Here is a 17,806-nt window from a genome sequence, read left to right as displayed (position 1 = left end):
GAATTTTAACATATCAATTAAAAATCACTAATGTAAGATTATAAATGTTATATCCCTAGCTACTTTTTTAGTTGGCATGTCACAATTTCATTAGATGAAATAAGAAATGAGACAATGTTATAAAAAAAATCTGCCTTTCACATCATCTTTACTTTGATTCCAAAGACTTAATTAATCATAATGAATGTACCCTCAAGTGTCCAAATCCATGGTTTTATACAAAGGGATGGACTAGGCCATAGTTATAATTAATGTTTGTTTTATATGTATGTTAGTTAAAATTAGTCTTGTTTTTTTAGGATCGATTATAATAATTTAAACAAGGGATAAGGCACTTGAGTGGAATCACACTGAGAACCATGGCCACAGAAATAATGTAAACTAATATTGATTCATCCTAATAAGAGCCAATTAGTGCAACAAAGCCTAACTAATAAAGTTGGAGCTACGTACCTAGTAATCTGAGTGTGAAAATGTTGGAATCTATTATCTCAACATATAACTTGAATAAAATGGCCTGAAGGATGAGAACTTGTTCCCCTTCTAGGAGGAAAAGACTCTTTCTAGGTCTTTCCTTTGCGCGCATTAATCTCAACGCGGTTGTTTAATTTTAGATTAAACATATTTCAATGATCACTTTGGCCATTAAAAGAAATGAATTAACTAGCACAAGCTCAAGAGGTGCTAGAACCTAAGTACAAAGAGTTAAAATATAAGAGTTAGGTGCCAATAGACAGCCAGCAAGAACATAAACAGGACGGAAAGGGGAGAAAAGCAAACAGAAGATTGTTCCAACTCCAGCGACGGAGAGTCCCAATACATTATTGCTGTAGTAACAAGTATAAATGACGAAGCGTTAGCTTTCCGGTGGTCACTCTCTTTGGCCAAGGACTTGGGTTTCCGAAGGGTGTGCTTGAAACTGATTGTTTACATCTTTTTGAGACTTGGCAGAAGGCAAATCGTGGAGATTCTTATTTGTTTTCTATTCTTAGTGACTGCAGAGATTTAGTTTTATCGTTTACGTCCTTTAGTTTATCTTTTGTTCGTCGTACCGGCAATTCTGTAGCTGATCACTTGGCTAAGAACTCCTCAAATTTTCATAACTCTGTTTGGATTGAGGAGGTGCCGCCGGAGTTGGAGTCTTTGATTCAAGCTGATGTACTAGCCTCTATGACAATTTGATTTCTTTAATGAATTACCCCGTTTCAAAAAAAAAAGTATAAATGAAATAAGTCTTACATTAAATGGAAAATCAGGGATTGAGCAGTTTATATGTGAAATGATTCATTTATTAATTGTATTTAAGTTTTGTGGTGACTGTATGTGAGTGATATCTAATCAGGGCCGATAGTGCAATGACCCTAGTGAAATGTTGATGGTGTAACTTTGGCTAGTGAAGCCAATAATGACGACATTAGTGAAAGATCATGTATAACAATTGGTACTTTTTATCTAGGTAAATTCTGTGGTACCCTCAATTTTTTTTGGGTATGGTACCCTATTAAGTAATTCTATAGATTATTATCATGTTATTCAAGGTAAATACTACATCATTAGATTTTACTTTACTTGTCAATTAACTTTATCTCATGAAATTCATTTTTTGATAAAAATGTACGAGTGGTGGAAACGAATAATGGTGATGGAGATGCGCGTAAAATGACTATGGTTGGTGGATGCACAAAGCTCAGAAAACACAACTTTCAAATCTCACGTCCCTAAGAATGGAACGTTGCATTACTACGATAGAACACAATCAAAATTTTAACCGGTATATGAGTATTTATTATTAAAGCCGACTCATTTTGGGTACCACACCTTAGTCTGGCTTAAGGTACCACAGCAAGTACCTTTTTATCGATGCTTATGATCGTCAGTACATAATCTTTTCCACCATGTATTCTTGCCACACACGAACTTTCTCGCGAAGTCTTCCTGCAGCACACTGATGGTCATGGCTGTTGGTAATAATTTTTTTCTGAAAAAAATGTAATACTATTGGAGAAGTTAGTGATTGATGTTAGGCAGTCGGTAAAAATTCATCAGTATTTACCAATTTACTTGTAGTTGAACCAAATCATTTGCACTAATCAAAGACGATGCCACTGGTACTTAAATCCACAAGTCAATGTGATCATAACTCATAACCCCAAAAAAATCACAAGCCCTGCATACCCCCAAAATCCTAACCATGCTAACTATTAGAAATTGGGAGGCCTATACTCAACCACAAAAGTTAGTTCAAGAGTTAACAAATGGATCTAGAATAAGCTTTGATACGATAATAGAAATTGGGAGGCTTATACTCAACCACAAAAGTTAGCTCAAGAGTTAAGGTTTGCACTACCCCTTATAAAGGCAATATATGCTCTATTTCTAGCCAATGTGGGACTTCTAACACTAACCCCAAATTAACATTACAAAACATGTAACCCTTCCTTTGAGAATGTCCTCTTTCTTTAACCGGTAATTTTAGCATCTGTCATAATCAATGTTAATAGCAGTTCAGTGCGAGACTTAACACTATGTTTGGTTGGAGGGAGGGGAAAGAAAAAGGAAAGAAAACACGAAAATTGAGGAATGAATTTGTTTTCTTTCCTCGATTTCCGTGTTTTCTTTCTTTTTTCCTTCCACTCCCTCCAACCACACAAAGCATAAGTGAAACTAAAAGAAAAAATTGGGTTGATGTCGAGACTGACGCTAAGTAATAGTTTTAAAACTCGGCTCGGACCGGCCGGTCCGACCGGTTGAACCGGGACTCGGTCACTTGACCGGTCCGAGCCTCATAATGGATCGGTCCTGCAATTGAACCGGTGGGAAAAATTGGGTTGATGTCGAGACTGACGCTAAGTAATAGTTTTAAAACTCGGCTCGGACCGGCCGGTCCGACCGGTTGAACCGGGACTCGGTCACTTGACCGGTCCGAGCCTCATAATGGATCGGTCCTGCAATTGAACCGGTGGGAACCGGTAAACTCGGCCGGTTTTAATGATTGAACCGGCGACTCGGCCGGTCTTGGTTGAACCGGCGAGTCTTTTTTTTTCCAGCATGTATATTAGTTGTGAAAAAAAATTGGAAAAGTGCCTAGCATGGATTTGAACACGTTCCCTGCAGGTTCAATACAGTGAACGTTACCATTGGGCTAGGCAAGTGTATTGACAACATGGTTACAATCAATTATATATATATAAACATAAATAATAAGCAATAACAACACCCAATGAAATTCTTTGAAAAGTATAAAACATCAATGTTATTACACAAAAGTGATAATAATTACTTATATATATTATATTATAATTAACAATGACTTAAAATAAATTATTTGTGTGTTTTTATTATGAAGTTATTAATTAATGTTAGTAGTATTATTAATTTTGAATTTTTTTAATATTAGACCGAGTCAAGCAGTCCACCCATTAACCCACTGATCCGACCAATGACTCATTGACTCAGTACCTCAACTGAGTCGACTACCGAGCTGAGTCTTAAAACACTGCGCTAAGTTTTTACTCAACCTCACTTACATGAACTATGGGAGCAAATGTTGGTCAACTTATGTCAGGGATTGGTAAAATAAATTTCCCATGAAAAGACATTGTTACTTATAGGATCAAAATTGTACAACAAACAACTATGTGGTAAGGAACAGGGGTCCAGAAGTCCACTGCTGTCATTGTTCTACATGATGCTTGCCTATTTTGTTTGTCAAGCAAAATTCATAGTCAGTTAAAAACGTGAAACGATGATTGCTAGAATGCTAGGTGATGTATTGGGTCTATCTGGGTCAATCATAACAATAATTTACTTAGTTATAAGCTGAGTCTGAAGAGCACTCATGTTCTATTGGTGGCAACCTGGCCCCGTCTTTATGATTCCATATTTGACCATTTCTAGTGGGAGTGTCGGCATCTACACTATAGGTGACGAAGTCTTCGGTGAGTTGGTTTCAAAATGAACCACCGTGGTTCAGTGAATTTTTAAACGAAAAGACAAAAATGCCCATGTTTTTTTATTTTATTTTCTCTTTTCCTTCCTTTCTTTCTGGGTTCTTCCACTGCTTTCTGGGTTTTTCCACTCTCCTCTGTTAATGGAATGAGTGAGACGCTCAAATGTTCAGATCTGAGCGGGTTAGAAGCCACCGCCACCGTGCCTTCGGATCTGAACAGATCAAGCTTTTCCTCCTTTCTAATCTTAAGGGATATTGATGAAGGAAGTCGGTGGTGTTGTTGATTGTTCTTGTCGTTGGTTTTGTTTTGTTACATCATATTATACTTTTTAGTATTGTTTAACAGCTTTTGAGTTACAAAAAAATTATTCTCTCTTCCTCTGATCTACACCTAGAAGCTGCAACAATACAACCAGTACTGAGAAGAGTAATATGGATTTGCATTTTAATGGTTGGAATCTAACTGTTTTGGTTTTTAATGGAAGAAAATCTTGACATTTTTTTGATTGTTCATCTACACTAGAACTCGTTGATGGAGGTGACCTAAAAGGCTCAGATCCGGAAGTTTTGGTATATGGTCCCGTTGTGCAGCGTTGGTGGTGGCCGGTCGGAGGTGTGGGAGAGGGGCGTTGGAGGTGTGGAAGCTATTGAGGGTGGTGGTGGATTGAAATTGGGTTGAAGGACATTTTAGTCAATTAAAGACTCAACCACAATTAATCTCAATCATTCAATTTTAAATTATTATATCTAATGGTTGTGGTTAAACTGAACCACCGTGGTTCACTTTTTAACCGTCTCACCGAAGCCAACACCCTATCCTCTCCTCTCTCTCTCTTTTTTTCCTCAATTTCTATGGCACACAAATCTAATCTAATCATGTTATGCATCATGATTCATCTGATTTCATGTTAAAGGTTTCAGACTCCAATTGGTAACTTGGCTAATCCAAATCTGAAAGTGGCGAGTGGTTAGCTTGTTTCATAAAAGAATAGGAGTGGAAGATGATACAGATATTATATCTTTGTTGCAAACTAAAATCTCCTGAATAAAACATGAGAGTTATGATAAACAGTAAGTTATAAGTTTTTGCTTGTACTACATGGGACTGTGAGTAAGCGTGACAGGACATTCTGTCGTTATTATGGTCGACATGATGAGGCAGATTCAGAATGGGAAAGGCAGAAAATTATAAAAGAAAAAAAGTGAATTATGATGGTCATGGTCATGGTCAGTGCTCACTCATTTATTTCCTTCTTTGATCTCTTTACCCAAATGATAAAAAGACTTTTCACTAAAACTGCAGTCATCTTCCACATAATTTATTTTCTAAAATGCAATTTCAACTCCATTAAACGCATTTGCACCTGAATGATGAATGACCTCTTGGAGTTTAGTGGAGATGCCACCCACAGATTCTATCGAGAGATTCACTTGCATAACAAACATTTGTTGGTAATGCAACTATAATGTCCACACGGCTTGACTTCAGCTACCATGGGATTCATTGCACCAACAAATTTCCTCCAATGAACAAAGTGTTTTGAGGGGACAGAAGTCCACATCGGTTAAGACTAAATGACAGAAAGACAATATATCATATATTTAAGAGATCCATGAAATCAAATACTGAAATACTAATATTTTGAGTAAATATGTTGTATCCAAATATCTTATTTATAATGGTTTTCCTTATTAGTCCGGAGGAGTAGCTTCTCCTGCTTGCTTCGGGCTCCTAGTCTCCAACTGTCTCCCTGACAACTTGGTTTCCCTTTCAACCTTTGCCATGTTATGCAGCTTTCACATCAAATTTAATACATTTCACTAGTGAATTACATTTTTCCTCCTCAATCATTCCACGATCGAGCACTAGCAGTAAGCATTTAAGGGAACTGTTAGCACCACTAATATAAACAGATCAAAATTTGTGCATTACAAATGATAGCCCCTTGAAAATCTGCCACAGCTGAAGTACAACTTGTCACATTCAGGGGATTTGTACTAGGACTACCATGATATATAACTATAGACAATGCGTGATTACATAACAAATTTTCACCTAGCTGCCAATCAGTGGGAATTTTCGTGGACAACAATATAGACACTGTCTTTCCTTATCTTACAATGTCCTATAACATTTTCCTAGGTAAGGAATCTAAATCAGGTAAACAACATAAAGGAGAAAACAAATTAAAGCACATATCGATCCTGTTGGTATGGTGAACTAGTGTGATATGATATCTGTGGAGGATGAGTATGATGTAGTGGGTAGAAAAGAACAAAGGGTGAATAACACACATGTTTGCTCATAGGGAGACATGAAAAATGGCTTTATAGTACAAACTACGAGTATGTTGCATCGAGGGCCTCAACCAGGGGCCCCTTCAATTTCATTGCTACCTTTATATAACTCACTCCAAGTAAATTGAAGTGTAAAACCTTCAACTTCCAGATGAAATGCAGTGCAAATTTAGCCATGGATACATGTTATATGTATATTGTGTCCTACCCTTCCGAGCTGTCTCAGTCATACCATTCTGACATCATAATCACATGAAAGCTCTGTAGCTCCAACCCTTCCTCTTCATCCTGAAGGCTACCATAGCCTCACTTCTTTCTTCCTCTTTGTAGGGATCAACTTTCACTTTTTTTCTTTTTCACTTTCTACCTTCTTTTTTATTGTGAAAATAATGAGTAAACATACGGTTTCTGTCGACATACATTCACATACAGATTAGCGACGGGTGAATGGTCACTTTCATCCCTAAAGTTACAGACGTCGGGCATTTTAGTCTCTATTCTATGGAAATGTCGTCCGTAGTCCCTGATGTTGCAAAACGTCAGTCACGTTAGTCCCTGGGTTCAATTCTGTCCGTGAATGTTAACGGGAAGGCTGATTTGGCACGTTAAGTGCTCCTATGGAATTTCCACGTGGATTTAAATCTTGAGATTTTTTTTAAAAAAGTTATAAAACTTCAATTCAGTCCCTAGCGAAAATCCCCAAAATAAAACTTAATTTACTTAACTTTAATCTTAATTCTACAAAAAAAAAGGTTTAATCCAAATTGAACTAGTAATCTCTAATCTGCCTTCACCTTCATCTTCTCATCTTCACATCTTCATCATTAAGAACCCAGAAGAAACTATCCATAAACCCACAAAAATCAACCACCCACAACCCAGATTAACATCAGATCCAGAATAAAAAATCTGAAAACCCATAAACCCACCAAATCCAACCACCCTCATCTTGTTTCCCAAAATTAAAGCTTCTCAATATTCCATCTGCAATTATGTGTGTAATTGTTCCCCTTCTTCATGACCCAGAAACATTAAACAAGAAAACACTTAGCAAGAATCTGCAGCATGATGATTGTTCTCCTTCTTCATACATAAAACCCATACCAAAAACATACACTTACCAGTTCTTGTCTGCAGCATGGTGATTGTTCCCCTTCTTCATCAGACCAACCCATAATCGCAAGCACCACACCCAGAGCAAGAAACCCATAATCGCAAGCACCAAACCCATAGCAAGAAACCCAGAATCACATCTCCCCAAACCCAGAATCTGAATGTTCAAAGACCCAAACCTAGAATCTCATGTTCCCAATTTAATCATGGTAGAACCAGAAGACAACCTTCAAGCCTCACGGATCGGAGAAGCCGAGAACCATGCGAGAGAAACCCAGATCAAGAGAGAAAGCCAAATTTCGAGCCCTTCTTCGCCTCTGAAGCAACCACCGCCAGCCATCTTCAACCCAGATCGAGAGTGGACGAAGGAATCGAGAGCGAGAACCAGCCATCGAGAAGGTGTCAGCTATCCAGAGGAGAAGTGTGGTGGCACGACATGTTGTGATGAAGAGAAAGAAGAAGAAGAATGGTTTGGATTCTTAAAGAAGAAGGGTTGAAGAACAAGAGGAACATAAAGATGAAGAAGAAGGGTTGGGTGGTACGGTGTTTTATGTTTTTTGTTTTTTCAGTAATTTGTTTAGATTAATTAGGGTTTTTTTTTTCTTATTTTACTTTTTAATGATTTGTTTTTAATTATTTTGCTTTTTGTTTAAGTATTTGTTTTAAATTATTTTGGGGATTTTCGCTAGGGACTGAATTGAAGTTTTATAACTTTTTCAAAAAAAAATTCCTAATATTTAAATCCACGTGGAAATTCCATAGGAGCACTAACGTGCCAAATCAGCCTTCCCGTTAACTTTCATTGACGGAATTGAACCCAGGGACTAACGTGACCGACGTTTTGCAACATCAGGGACTACGGGCGACATTTCCATAGAATAGGGACTAAAATGCCCGACGTCTGTAACTTTAGGGACGAAAGTGACCATTCACCCGATTAGCGACGATTTTTTAGTAATATATATATATATATATATATATATATATATATATATATATATGTATATATATATAAATTGTTTGTTGACGATAAATTGTATGTTAATGTATAAGATCTCTTTTTCTTGTGCAGCATTTGCCAGCATAGGAACCTCCAAGGAGGTAATCATATCATGGTGACTTTTAATTTTTCCATACTCATGATATTGCTTAACAAAAATCAACCAAAAACTACTTGTTCGGTTCTTTTCAATAATATGAATTCTTTTAAATTAAATAAATTAAACCCTGTATATATTATAGCGCCTTTCAAGTATTTCAACAATAATGAACTAGGTCAAGAAATACTAACGACTAAATTTAATGTAAACTCATACTAGTTTTTCAAATGTTTTGAAATGAAAAATTTCTAGATGCTAAAGAATTCAAAGGTTGAAGTTCCGTTGAATTGACCACTATTGACCTTGTTAGCATTCATAGCTCGTAGAGTCGCAACCAATTTCAAAGGTTGGTTTCCGCTGCTCTATTGTCAACGTAAGAGGACTAAGTAATAAAAATTTAGTGTATGTTTGAAAAAAATTATAATTCATTTTCACATCAAAATCAATTCTAAGAAGATATCTATGTAAGTATAACTTTTGGTTTCATATTTAATCATGATGAAGACCAAACATAATTTAAGCATATGAATTAATTTAGAATAAAGTACTTCTACAATATATCATTTTTTCAAAAAATACCCAAACAGATATTAATTTTTTGAAATTATCAAATGTTATAAAATTTCAATATAAATATTTTCTTAAAACAACAACAAATAGATTGCCCCTTAGTATTAAATCCTAATGCTGAACCAATATTTAGTTTTTTTTTTTGAAATACCGAACCAATATTTAGTTATTTACTCATGATATCACTAATTGCTCGAGGTAGCAAAACGGGTTGGAACCCGTTGTGTCAACCCAAAACAGGGCGGTTGAAGTTTCCAAATCAATCTGCACGTTTTGACCCGACCGCATAACCTTCTAAAAAACGGGTTGATTGCGGGGAATGTGAGTTGACCCGTCGAATGGGTTCAAACGGGTGTTGGGCTTGAACTGCTTTTTTGTTTGATCCAAATTTCATTTCTTTTGTATTTCTAACCAATTTTTTATACAACTTTTTTAGGTCAAGTATATGCAGAACAGGTTCACTAACATATTGGGCCACCTATTTTTTTAATAGCCCAAGGATTAAAACAACACTTTAAGATCAATTAATATATTGACCACAAAAAAAGATCAATTAATATATTATACCTATTCAGTTTAACTCAATTAAAAAAAATTAACCAAAAAAATAAAACTCAATTAAAATGAATTATACCTATTCCTATGATTTTTCATAGAAACACTTTAAGCCACACAGTAATAGTTAATTAGTTATAACTTAAAAAAAAAACAAATTTATAAACATTCAACAACCTGCTGCAATCAAGGAATGTACTACTTCAACGGTGTCACCAAGTTGTTACTTCTTCATCTAAGTACAGTACAAGTCACTTCTTTAGCTGTAAACTTGGAGTCCATAAGTATGTTAAGGGTTGGAGACCAAACCGAATCTGACCGCCCCAACCCAGATGGAACCATTTTTTGGGCCTGACCACACCCGCAACTAACCCGACTAAGCTCTGAAAAAACTAGCGGTTTCTTCATTTTTGGTTGGAGATTGTTGGACACCCTTAGGTATGAACACTAGTTACTCTAGAAATGTAGTGATAACCCTACCATGTCAATTCTCTCCAACCGGGTAATTCAGTCAACACCACAAATAGCTGTTAATACTTAATACTACCTGCTCCAAAGATGACGGCAACTAGAATTTCTTCACAAGTCAAGAGGAGGAATTTTTCACAATAATTATTCCATAATAGACATGCCATCCACAAATTCCATCAAAGAATCACTCTCCATTAGATTTTCACACTGAAATAACAAATTGGGAAGATTTTTACAATACCAAATTCTTCCATGTAACACCTAAGATTACATAAATACACAAACCTTTCATGAATCTCAGCTATATGCACCAGTCAATCATCTAAAAGATCTAAAATAATTACTTTCCACTAATCACAAGTGACTGGAAATGCTCCCTCTTTATCTCCACGAATGTCGAGAAGTCCTTGCTTAGTGGCTGTTTCCAGGGTTCTCCGTCCATTTGCATATAGGCGTTTTTCCAGCCTCCACCTCTGAGTTCAAATCGAATAGCTGATGCCTGACATGTATAAATAGAATTCATCATTGAATAGAAACCAGCAGAGAAAGATATTTCCTAATGTCAAGGATGGCAATGTAAAGAAACAAGAGGTGTGCTATGATCAAATTTGTCAACATGCGCCATACAAGAGAGAATAGAATACAACCTAATGAACCTATATGTTACAGACAGGAGAAAAAGTTTTTACATTATCAAATTTAATATGAACTCAAGTAGCCTGTAAATTTGGATTCTCCAGTAACAGATATAAGTTGTAATACAACAACTGATAAATTGGCCGGCATCCTTCACTAGTCCGTTGCAGTAGATATTTTGTTTCCTTGACATATAGTAATATGTAATGAATTTCGAAGAATGTGGGTTTATTTTATTTTTCTTTGTGAAAGAAGTAGATTTATGCCACCTTTTTCGATGGCACGGGTTTAAATACTACAGACTATATTTATGTTAAGAGTTATTGTTATTTCCTGCTAGATCTTGATATAATCTACAAGCAAACATACAAGTGATCAACACAAACACAGAATATTAAGAATTTTCAAATCAACAAGGGGAGCAACAAGAAAGTAGCATGCTATATTATTGAGAATGTGTAGCCCATCTTATCCACCAGCAGCAATGGAATCTTCATAATATTTCAATTTGAGAAGTAAGCAATTTACCCAATAACACAAACAATAAACAGTGGTACCTGAGCTAAATGCTTCGCACTGATCAGTTCAACCATGACAAACGATGCATGCCATGCTTGCTTTAAGCCAAATATTTCCAAGAGCCCATCAGCGACATCAGCTTCAACAAAGCCTTTCTGGAAGTACATAAAAAAGTATACTCAGCCAAAACGTAGTTAAATTTGAATAACACTAACAAGTTCATCAAGTAACCTTAGAACGCATTCAGTTATACACTTGTTAGGTATAACAATAAATAAATAAATAAACTGAACATGAGAGTGAATGCTTTCACAACAAAACGTCAACCAGGTATAATTTCAGGAGGCATGAATACCTTTTCCAAATATTCTGGTTTTGGTTTACCCCATGGGTTTCTTCCACTTCCATAGCTATGAAGATTCAATGCAACTATAGCCCTTACACTGGAAGGAAATACAAAACCTTATCAATCCAAAAACCTCACAACAGAGTTTGCTACTCTATTACATTCACTAATAAGAAGATTAAACAATTTAGAATTCCAAAAACTAAAACAATAAGTCAAAACAACGTGTAAGGAAAAAATGCACAGTTGCCAGCAACTACAAATGGTGAAAGGTGATTGATACCTGTTTCGAAAATACTTATTTTTTTTTTCTCTTTACCAATTGATAAATATGCACCAGTAACAACTAACAACTATACCATAGGATAAGAAAGTACCTTTTAGGAACTGCGATCGGCTCCCACTCTGAGGAATTTACCTTTTTTATATGCATCCGCAAAATGTTTTTAAGTCCCCTAATGGCAGAAAGGATATTTAAGAATATACTAATGACGATAATCTAAATAGTCATTAAGCACACAGAAATTATCCACAAAGAAAAGGTTTTTTCGAGACAAAAAAGCACATAAAAGAAGTGAAAACACAAACATACTTTCCAGGACCATGTAGAGGATAAAGTGAAAGAAAAGGAAGATAGCCAGAGACTTAGAACGTTCCGATTGGAAAGCCAAATCCAAATTCAATTTAAAGGGCACATCTATGCCCATAGAGCACCAAATCAAAAAAATTGTGACTACTAGCCCCAATAACTATAATTTTCTATATAATTTTTTTTCAGCAAATCTACCTTAGTTTACACAGCATGCAAAATGTTAAAGAAACCATCTCTTCAGGAACTTGGAAACGAGTTTCAATCTAAATGATATTGATAAAAAAAAGTTTATTTTTCATATCCAAAAATGAAGATAACTTGTCTTAACACCCAACCATGTTAAAACTCATTAAAAAAAGTTGCAGGTCACCATAAATCCAAAAACACTATCCTACTTCTTTGTCACAAACACAGTCATATCATATGGGTCGTGCTGGATATAGAAGAGATTAAATCAGTGGCTCTTGATGCAGTTATAGTGCCTCATTTCCTAAATATTTGGACAAATACTAATTTACCAGTCCAAGGGGAATTATCATAGGACCTAAGGAAATAGAAGTTGTCACAAGTTTGTTGTTCCATGCATATTCAGCTTGCACTAAAAGGTCAAATCATGTCATATTAAACAGATGATCTGAAACTACCCCCAGTGTCAGTAAAAAATATTTCTTTCCTAAGACAGGAGAGTAGAAGAGACCTTTTGTCAACTCAAATTTCTGATTCTTTGAAAATAAGAAAAGAAGTGAGTTTGCTGCACTAGTGAAATAACCTTTTTCTTATTAAAAGCAATGTCTGTTTCACATAAAAAAAGAAAACAAGAAGCAAAAACAATCACAGAACTTTTTCTTTGCAGATTTAACATAAGGTTAAAACTACTTTAGTGGCATATCTTACCTTAGACCTGGATCACTTGTGCAAGGTGTGAAGAACCAGCCCTGAGTACAACTGTAACCAGAGTATATAATCTGCAACCAAAATAAAAAAGATTAACAACAATCCTTGCCTAAGTCTATTATATCATTTTTATGAGACATGGTAGTTATTTGACTGTTAACACCAATGCTAAAACGTTCATGGCACATAATGGCGCTGCCAAAAGAATAAAACACTACAGATTGCTTGCTGAAAAATGTCAGATCAAATTAGGTAAACTGAAGCAAACAAGAAGGTGAAGTTATTTATAAAAACACATCCAAAAGCTCCAAAGGTTTAATACCTTATTTGTAATCGGACCACTTGCAAGGTAAGGTTTTTCATCACGTAGATGATGGAAGCCATAAGCCACTTGAGCATCCATTCCTGTAAAATATAACAGGAAATTCCAAGACTGCTCAGAAATACATATTGGAGAATCAATGATCACAGCTTGCATAAAGTTCTGAAGCTGATGCCGCGCAAAATAGTTGTAGGCCTCAAAGCCAAACTTCAGGCATGAAAAATATGGGCAGCATCTATGATGAGTAAGCAACTCCATCCTTGAAATACTCTCCAAGATACATGATTAACAGACAGAGGGTAATTTGTCTTTAAAGTAATGTTTCATAGGATTAGGATATGGTATACTCACGAATAATAACTTAATTTTTAAATCTCAATAATTAAATGCAACTATCATCTAAGGCACTAATAGACACTAATGATGTACAGATCATAGTACCTATGCTGAAGTAATTATAGTACACGCCTTCAAAACTGGAAAGTTTCTCAGGCAGCTCTCCCTCGATCTCTAAGCCCTGCGTAGAGCAGACACAAGAAACTTCATATATTTCACCCCCCATAAAAAAAATTATACTAATAAATTGGATAATGAAATTTGATGAAAAACATTGAATGCAAAAAATAATATAAATACTAATTGTATAAGTTGCATGGGGACTCAAATACTTTGTAGCCTGTTACAAATTTAACACTTCATGGAAAGTTGAGTGTCCTGGAAAGTAAACAACCATTCATGGCTCATTCTATTCCGCCATCAAAATAAATAATGGATCAGGTCATGTGATTTAAACAGAAACCTCAGACACAAATGGCCCTTAAATTCCTTCGTAATAGTTCCTCATCCAGTTATTTGCCAGAAAAATTATTTTAGAAAGGTCGTTGTGACCCTTAAAGCTACCGTATTTCATATTTTCACTTATATACACTTCAAAGAATAATTACAAAAAGTTTTAACTTACTGGCAGAAAAAAATACAACCACGGTGTCACTATATAAATAAGGGGCAAGGTGCGTTATGAAAGTATATGAGGTATATGCATTTGGACCCAAATACCATAAGCTCGACAAAACATTGCAATTACAAAAGAAGCCTGATTCATTCATCGTACAGTTCTAAAACAAGTCAATTACATAAGAGACCAGACCAACCACCTGTTCAAGAGTGAATTCTTCTGTATGCTTCAAACAATGTGGTGGCTTCACAGGTGTGCCTTCTGGCATTGCAAGTGAAACTCGCCAACTACGTTAAAAGTGAAAAATAATTACATGACATTAATATATGAACTACATAACAAAGTGAACTTTTAATGAATAGTCCTCATGTTTTCCATGAAACTACTAATGGCTAAAGCTGAAAGCCGAACTTATTTAATTTAGTGAATTCATATCCACCACCAAGATTGACTTCGTCAAGAAAAGTATATATGCAAGAAATGAAACATACAATACCTGTCCAGACGCTGAATTGGCCCCGTAGTAAGCTGGTGTAGAATTTTCTTAACAGCTGACTTCCATGCAAAAGGAAATGAACCACCCTGATAAATATTAGAAAGACAAATTAGTACAGTAGACCCAATATTCACTTAATCTATAATTTCAAAGCATATCAATGCTTACCCATCCAAAACTCCTAGACAGGTCATTGCCAGTCCCAAGTGGTATGATCCCCACCGGAGGAACCGGTTCTCGACCTTGCAGGCGAAGATCTGTAAGACATCCTAATACCCAACCAACTGTACCATCACCTCCAGCAACCTGTCCAACCAACCAGTTTCATTCATCCAGTGCAACTGCTACTACAGTAACACAACATATTATCTAATATATGACTTGCGAAATCAGATAGTACTATTGTGATTATGGGGTTGACTAGCATCTCATGACACGCAATCGCGCTAATTTTATGAAACCAACAAGTTTATGCATTATAATTACAGATTATAAGAGGCAGAGGAATCAAAACAAGTTATGCAACTATATGCTTCAACTGCACCTATCAACATACCATAACTCGAACCCTTTGGCGAGTTTCCTTGGCACAGGAATCACCAAGACCCGCCAGCATCTCCAGGCAACCCAATCCATACTTCACGAATTCATGAGGCTTCACATCTGATAAGTCAAAAACCTGCAGCGTACAGTCAAACATGAATCAACATGAATCACACAACATGGAATGAAGAACAATTTCAATAGAGAATAACAGGATTGGAAAAATTCAAACAACAAAACCACATGCAACAATCGATGGATGATGATGATGTAACTCAAATCACTAGTAGAATCGTTGAAAATGATACTTCTGAGTAGTTTCAGCGTCTCTAGCACTAGATCGATTCGAAAATTGAAAAAAAACAGTTCATGATTTCATGACATTAGGTTGAGTGATGAGCACAAACAAGCAAGCACGGAAATGGTAAGACCTGCTCTTCGCTGATGAGTTGCTGGAGCCTCTCCTTGAGAGCAGGACCGTGACGGCCGCCACTGCGAGAGTTGATAAAGACGACGACGGGCGAAGGAGGAGCAGCGGCGTCCTGTTCGCGAGTGAGGTAGCGAGATTCACCGGCGGCGGAGTCCTGAAGGCGGATGGAATCGCGCATTGCGAGGCGGAGGTAGGGAGGCATAGTGAGCTTCTTCTTCAAGTCTTCCTTGTCAATACGCATGCCGGAGAGGCCGCAGCCGCTTAGTGACTCCACAATCGACGTCCTCACCGCTATCTTGTTCCGGTCACCGGTCGTCGCCGTTGGCGTTGGCGTTGGCGTTGGCGTTTCCATCTTCTTCTGTGTTGTTCGCTATACCACACACGCAAAGCAAAGCAAAGCAAAGCAAAACCCTCTGAGTTGGAATTGATAGAGGAATCTTCAAATGGAAAGGAAGGAAGGTAGGGAATATTTTGAATAGTATAATAATAATTGAAAATTGTGATGTGTGTGGGAAAAGTGTGTGAGGTAGTTTTTCGCAGTTGGCAGGCGGAGGAGAAAGTCCAAAATTGGAGGAGTGAGACTGGGAGCGGTGATTTTTCTTTTTCAAAACGATTATTATAAAGTAGCGCCGTCGTGGAAATCAGGGTTGGGGAAAATGCCCTTCCTTCTCACAGTTATTTACGAAAACAGGTGACTGCTCCGTTTACCACTTAACGCACCACAAGTCCTCATCACCCGTCGTTGTTTTCTCTCCTATGTTCCCATCTCTTTTTTTTTTTTGTCCTTTCTTAGATTTTTTTTATACATGAAAATGAGTTTTACAACTTGCTAGTATAATAATATAATAATAGTAATAATAATAATAATGATAATAATAATAATAAAAATAATAATGGAAAAGATGGTGTTTATGTTATTTCCGTTTTATTTTAATTTTTTCCACACTTTTAAAATTTTAATATAGTTGATACTTGATAGGTTGATCATGGATATTGTGAGACAATTCTTCCCTTAGTTTATTATATTTTCCTCACTGTACAAAGAAAAATTAAATCCTTTGTAGAAAAATATGTGAATATAAGCTCAGACCCAAGTTATCAAATGTTAAGGTGACCCATGGGAATGCTAGTAATATTATGGTTTTCATCGGTTTGGATTAATCCAATAAATTGAATGATCGAAACCAAATTAATGTAAATGGAATTTGTCGATGGTAATGTTTACACGTACGAAAAAAATCCTCAGCGCACTAATAGTTTGATCAGTGAGAATCCTACCATAGGAGATCAAAGTGAAGCTAACGATGAGATTGATATCAAAATAAGTCATTTGAAATAAATTGCAGGTGCATGTGAAGTAATGCTGGAACAGCATGGGCCATGCTCACATTAGAAGCAAATGGAGATAAGCTGAGATTGGTTGCTTGATGCAATTGAATAGTTGAAATTGTTTATTTCGAAAGTTGGTTGAATTCGTTGTGATGAATTCTAATTTTTCTATTGTTACTTTGGCATAAAATCATGTTTGCATTTAAACAAACACTGAAACAAAGATAGAATGAAATAAATTGGGGCATGTGATGCAGAGCTGGAAGTGCATTGGTCATGGCCAATTGGCCATGTACACTAACTAATTAAAACCCACCATTGATTTCACCAAATACCAAGAATTCATGTGCAGGCAAAGGACGTCTGGCAATTTTGTTGAAAATGAAAGGGCAAATATGGCAAAGCAGAATTCTGATTTCCTGGCTTCTCGAATGAGTGGGGACGGCCCACGCGGTTGGACGACAGTTGATTCAGTTATTGGAATTTTGGAACGCTAACCTTGTCCTCAACTCAGCTAAAAACTGAGAGTCATCAACCAAGTAATGAAATATCCTCTCCCGTCATTTTTATAAGAAAATTTTGACAAAATCATACAAATCAAAGAGATTAACATTTTTTATAAAATAAATTGTTATACTTAATTTTAATGATGTTTTTTCCTTTTCACAAAAATAATTATGCTAATTAT

General features: G+C 36.2%; 1 protein-coding gene across 1 annotated transcript; it reads right to left on the bottom strand.

Moving 5' to 3' along the window:
• Window positions 1-10,144: 10,144 nt before the first annotated feature.
• Window positions 10,145-16,387, bottom strand: LOC130711301 (diacylglycerol kinase 7-like). Its single transcript, XM_057560856.1, has 12 exons — window positions 15,791-16,387; window positions 15,373-15,495; window positions 14,985-15,122; window positions 14,817-14,902; window positions 14,520-14,607; window positions 13,807-13,882; window positions 13,366-13,448; window positions 13,044-13,114; window positions 11,935-12,012; window positions 11,567-11,654; window positions 11,250-11,366; window positions 10,145-10,555 (listed from the first exon to the last, which is right to left on the bottom strand). Exons 1-12 carry the CDS (start codon window positions 16,139-16,141, stop codon window positions 10,397-10,399), a joined length of 1,458 nt encoding a protein of 485 aa, XP_057416839.1. The 5' UTR covers window positions 16,142-16,387; the 3' UTR covers window positions 10,145-10,396.
• Window positions 16,388-17,806: the final 1,419 nt, after the last annotated feature.

This window comes from Lotus japonicus, chromosome 4 (genome assembly GCF_012489685.1).
Source record: "Lotus japonicus ecotype B-129 chromosome 4, LjGifu_v1.2".
Lineage (NCBI taxonomy): Eukaryota > Viridiplantae > Streptophyta > Magnoliopsida > Fabales > Fabaceae > Lotus > Lotus japonicus.
This window is presented reverse-complemented; position numbering and strand designations above follow the sequence as displayed.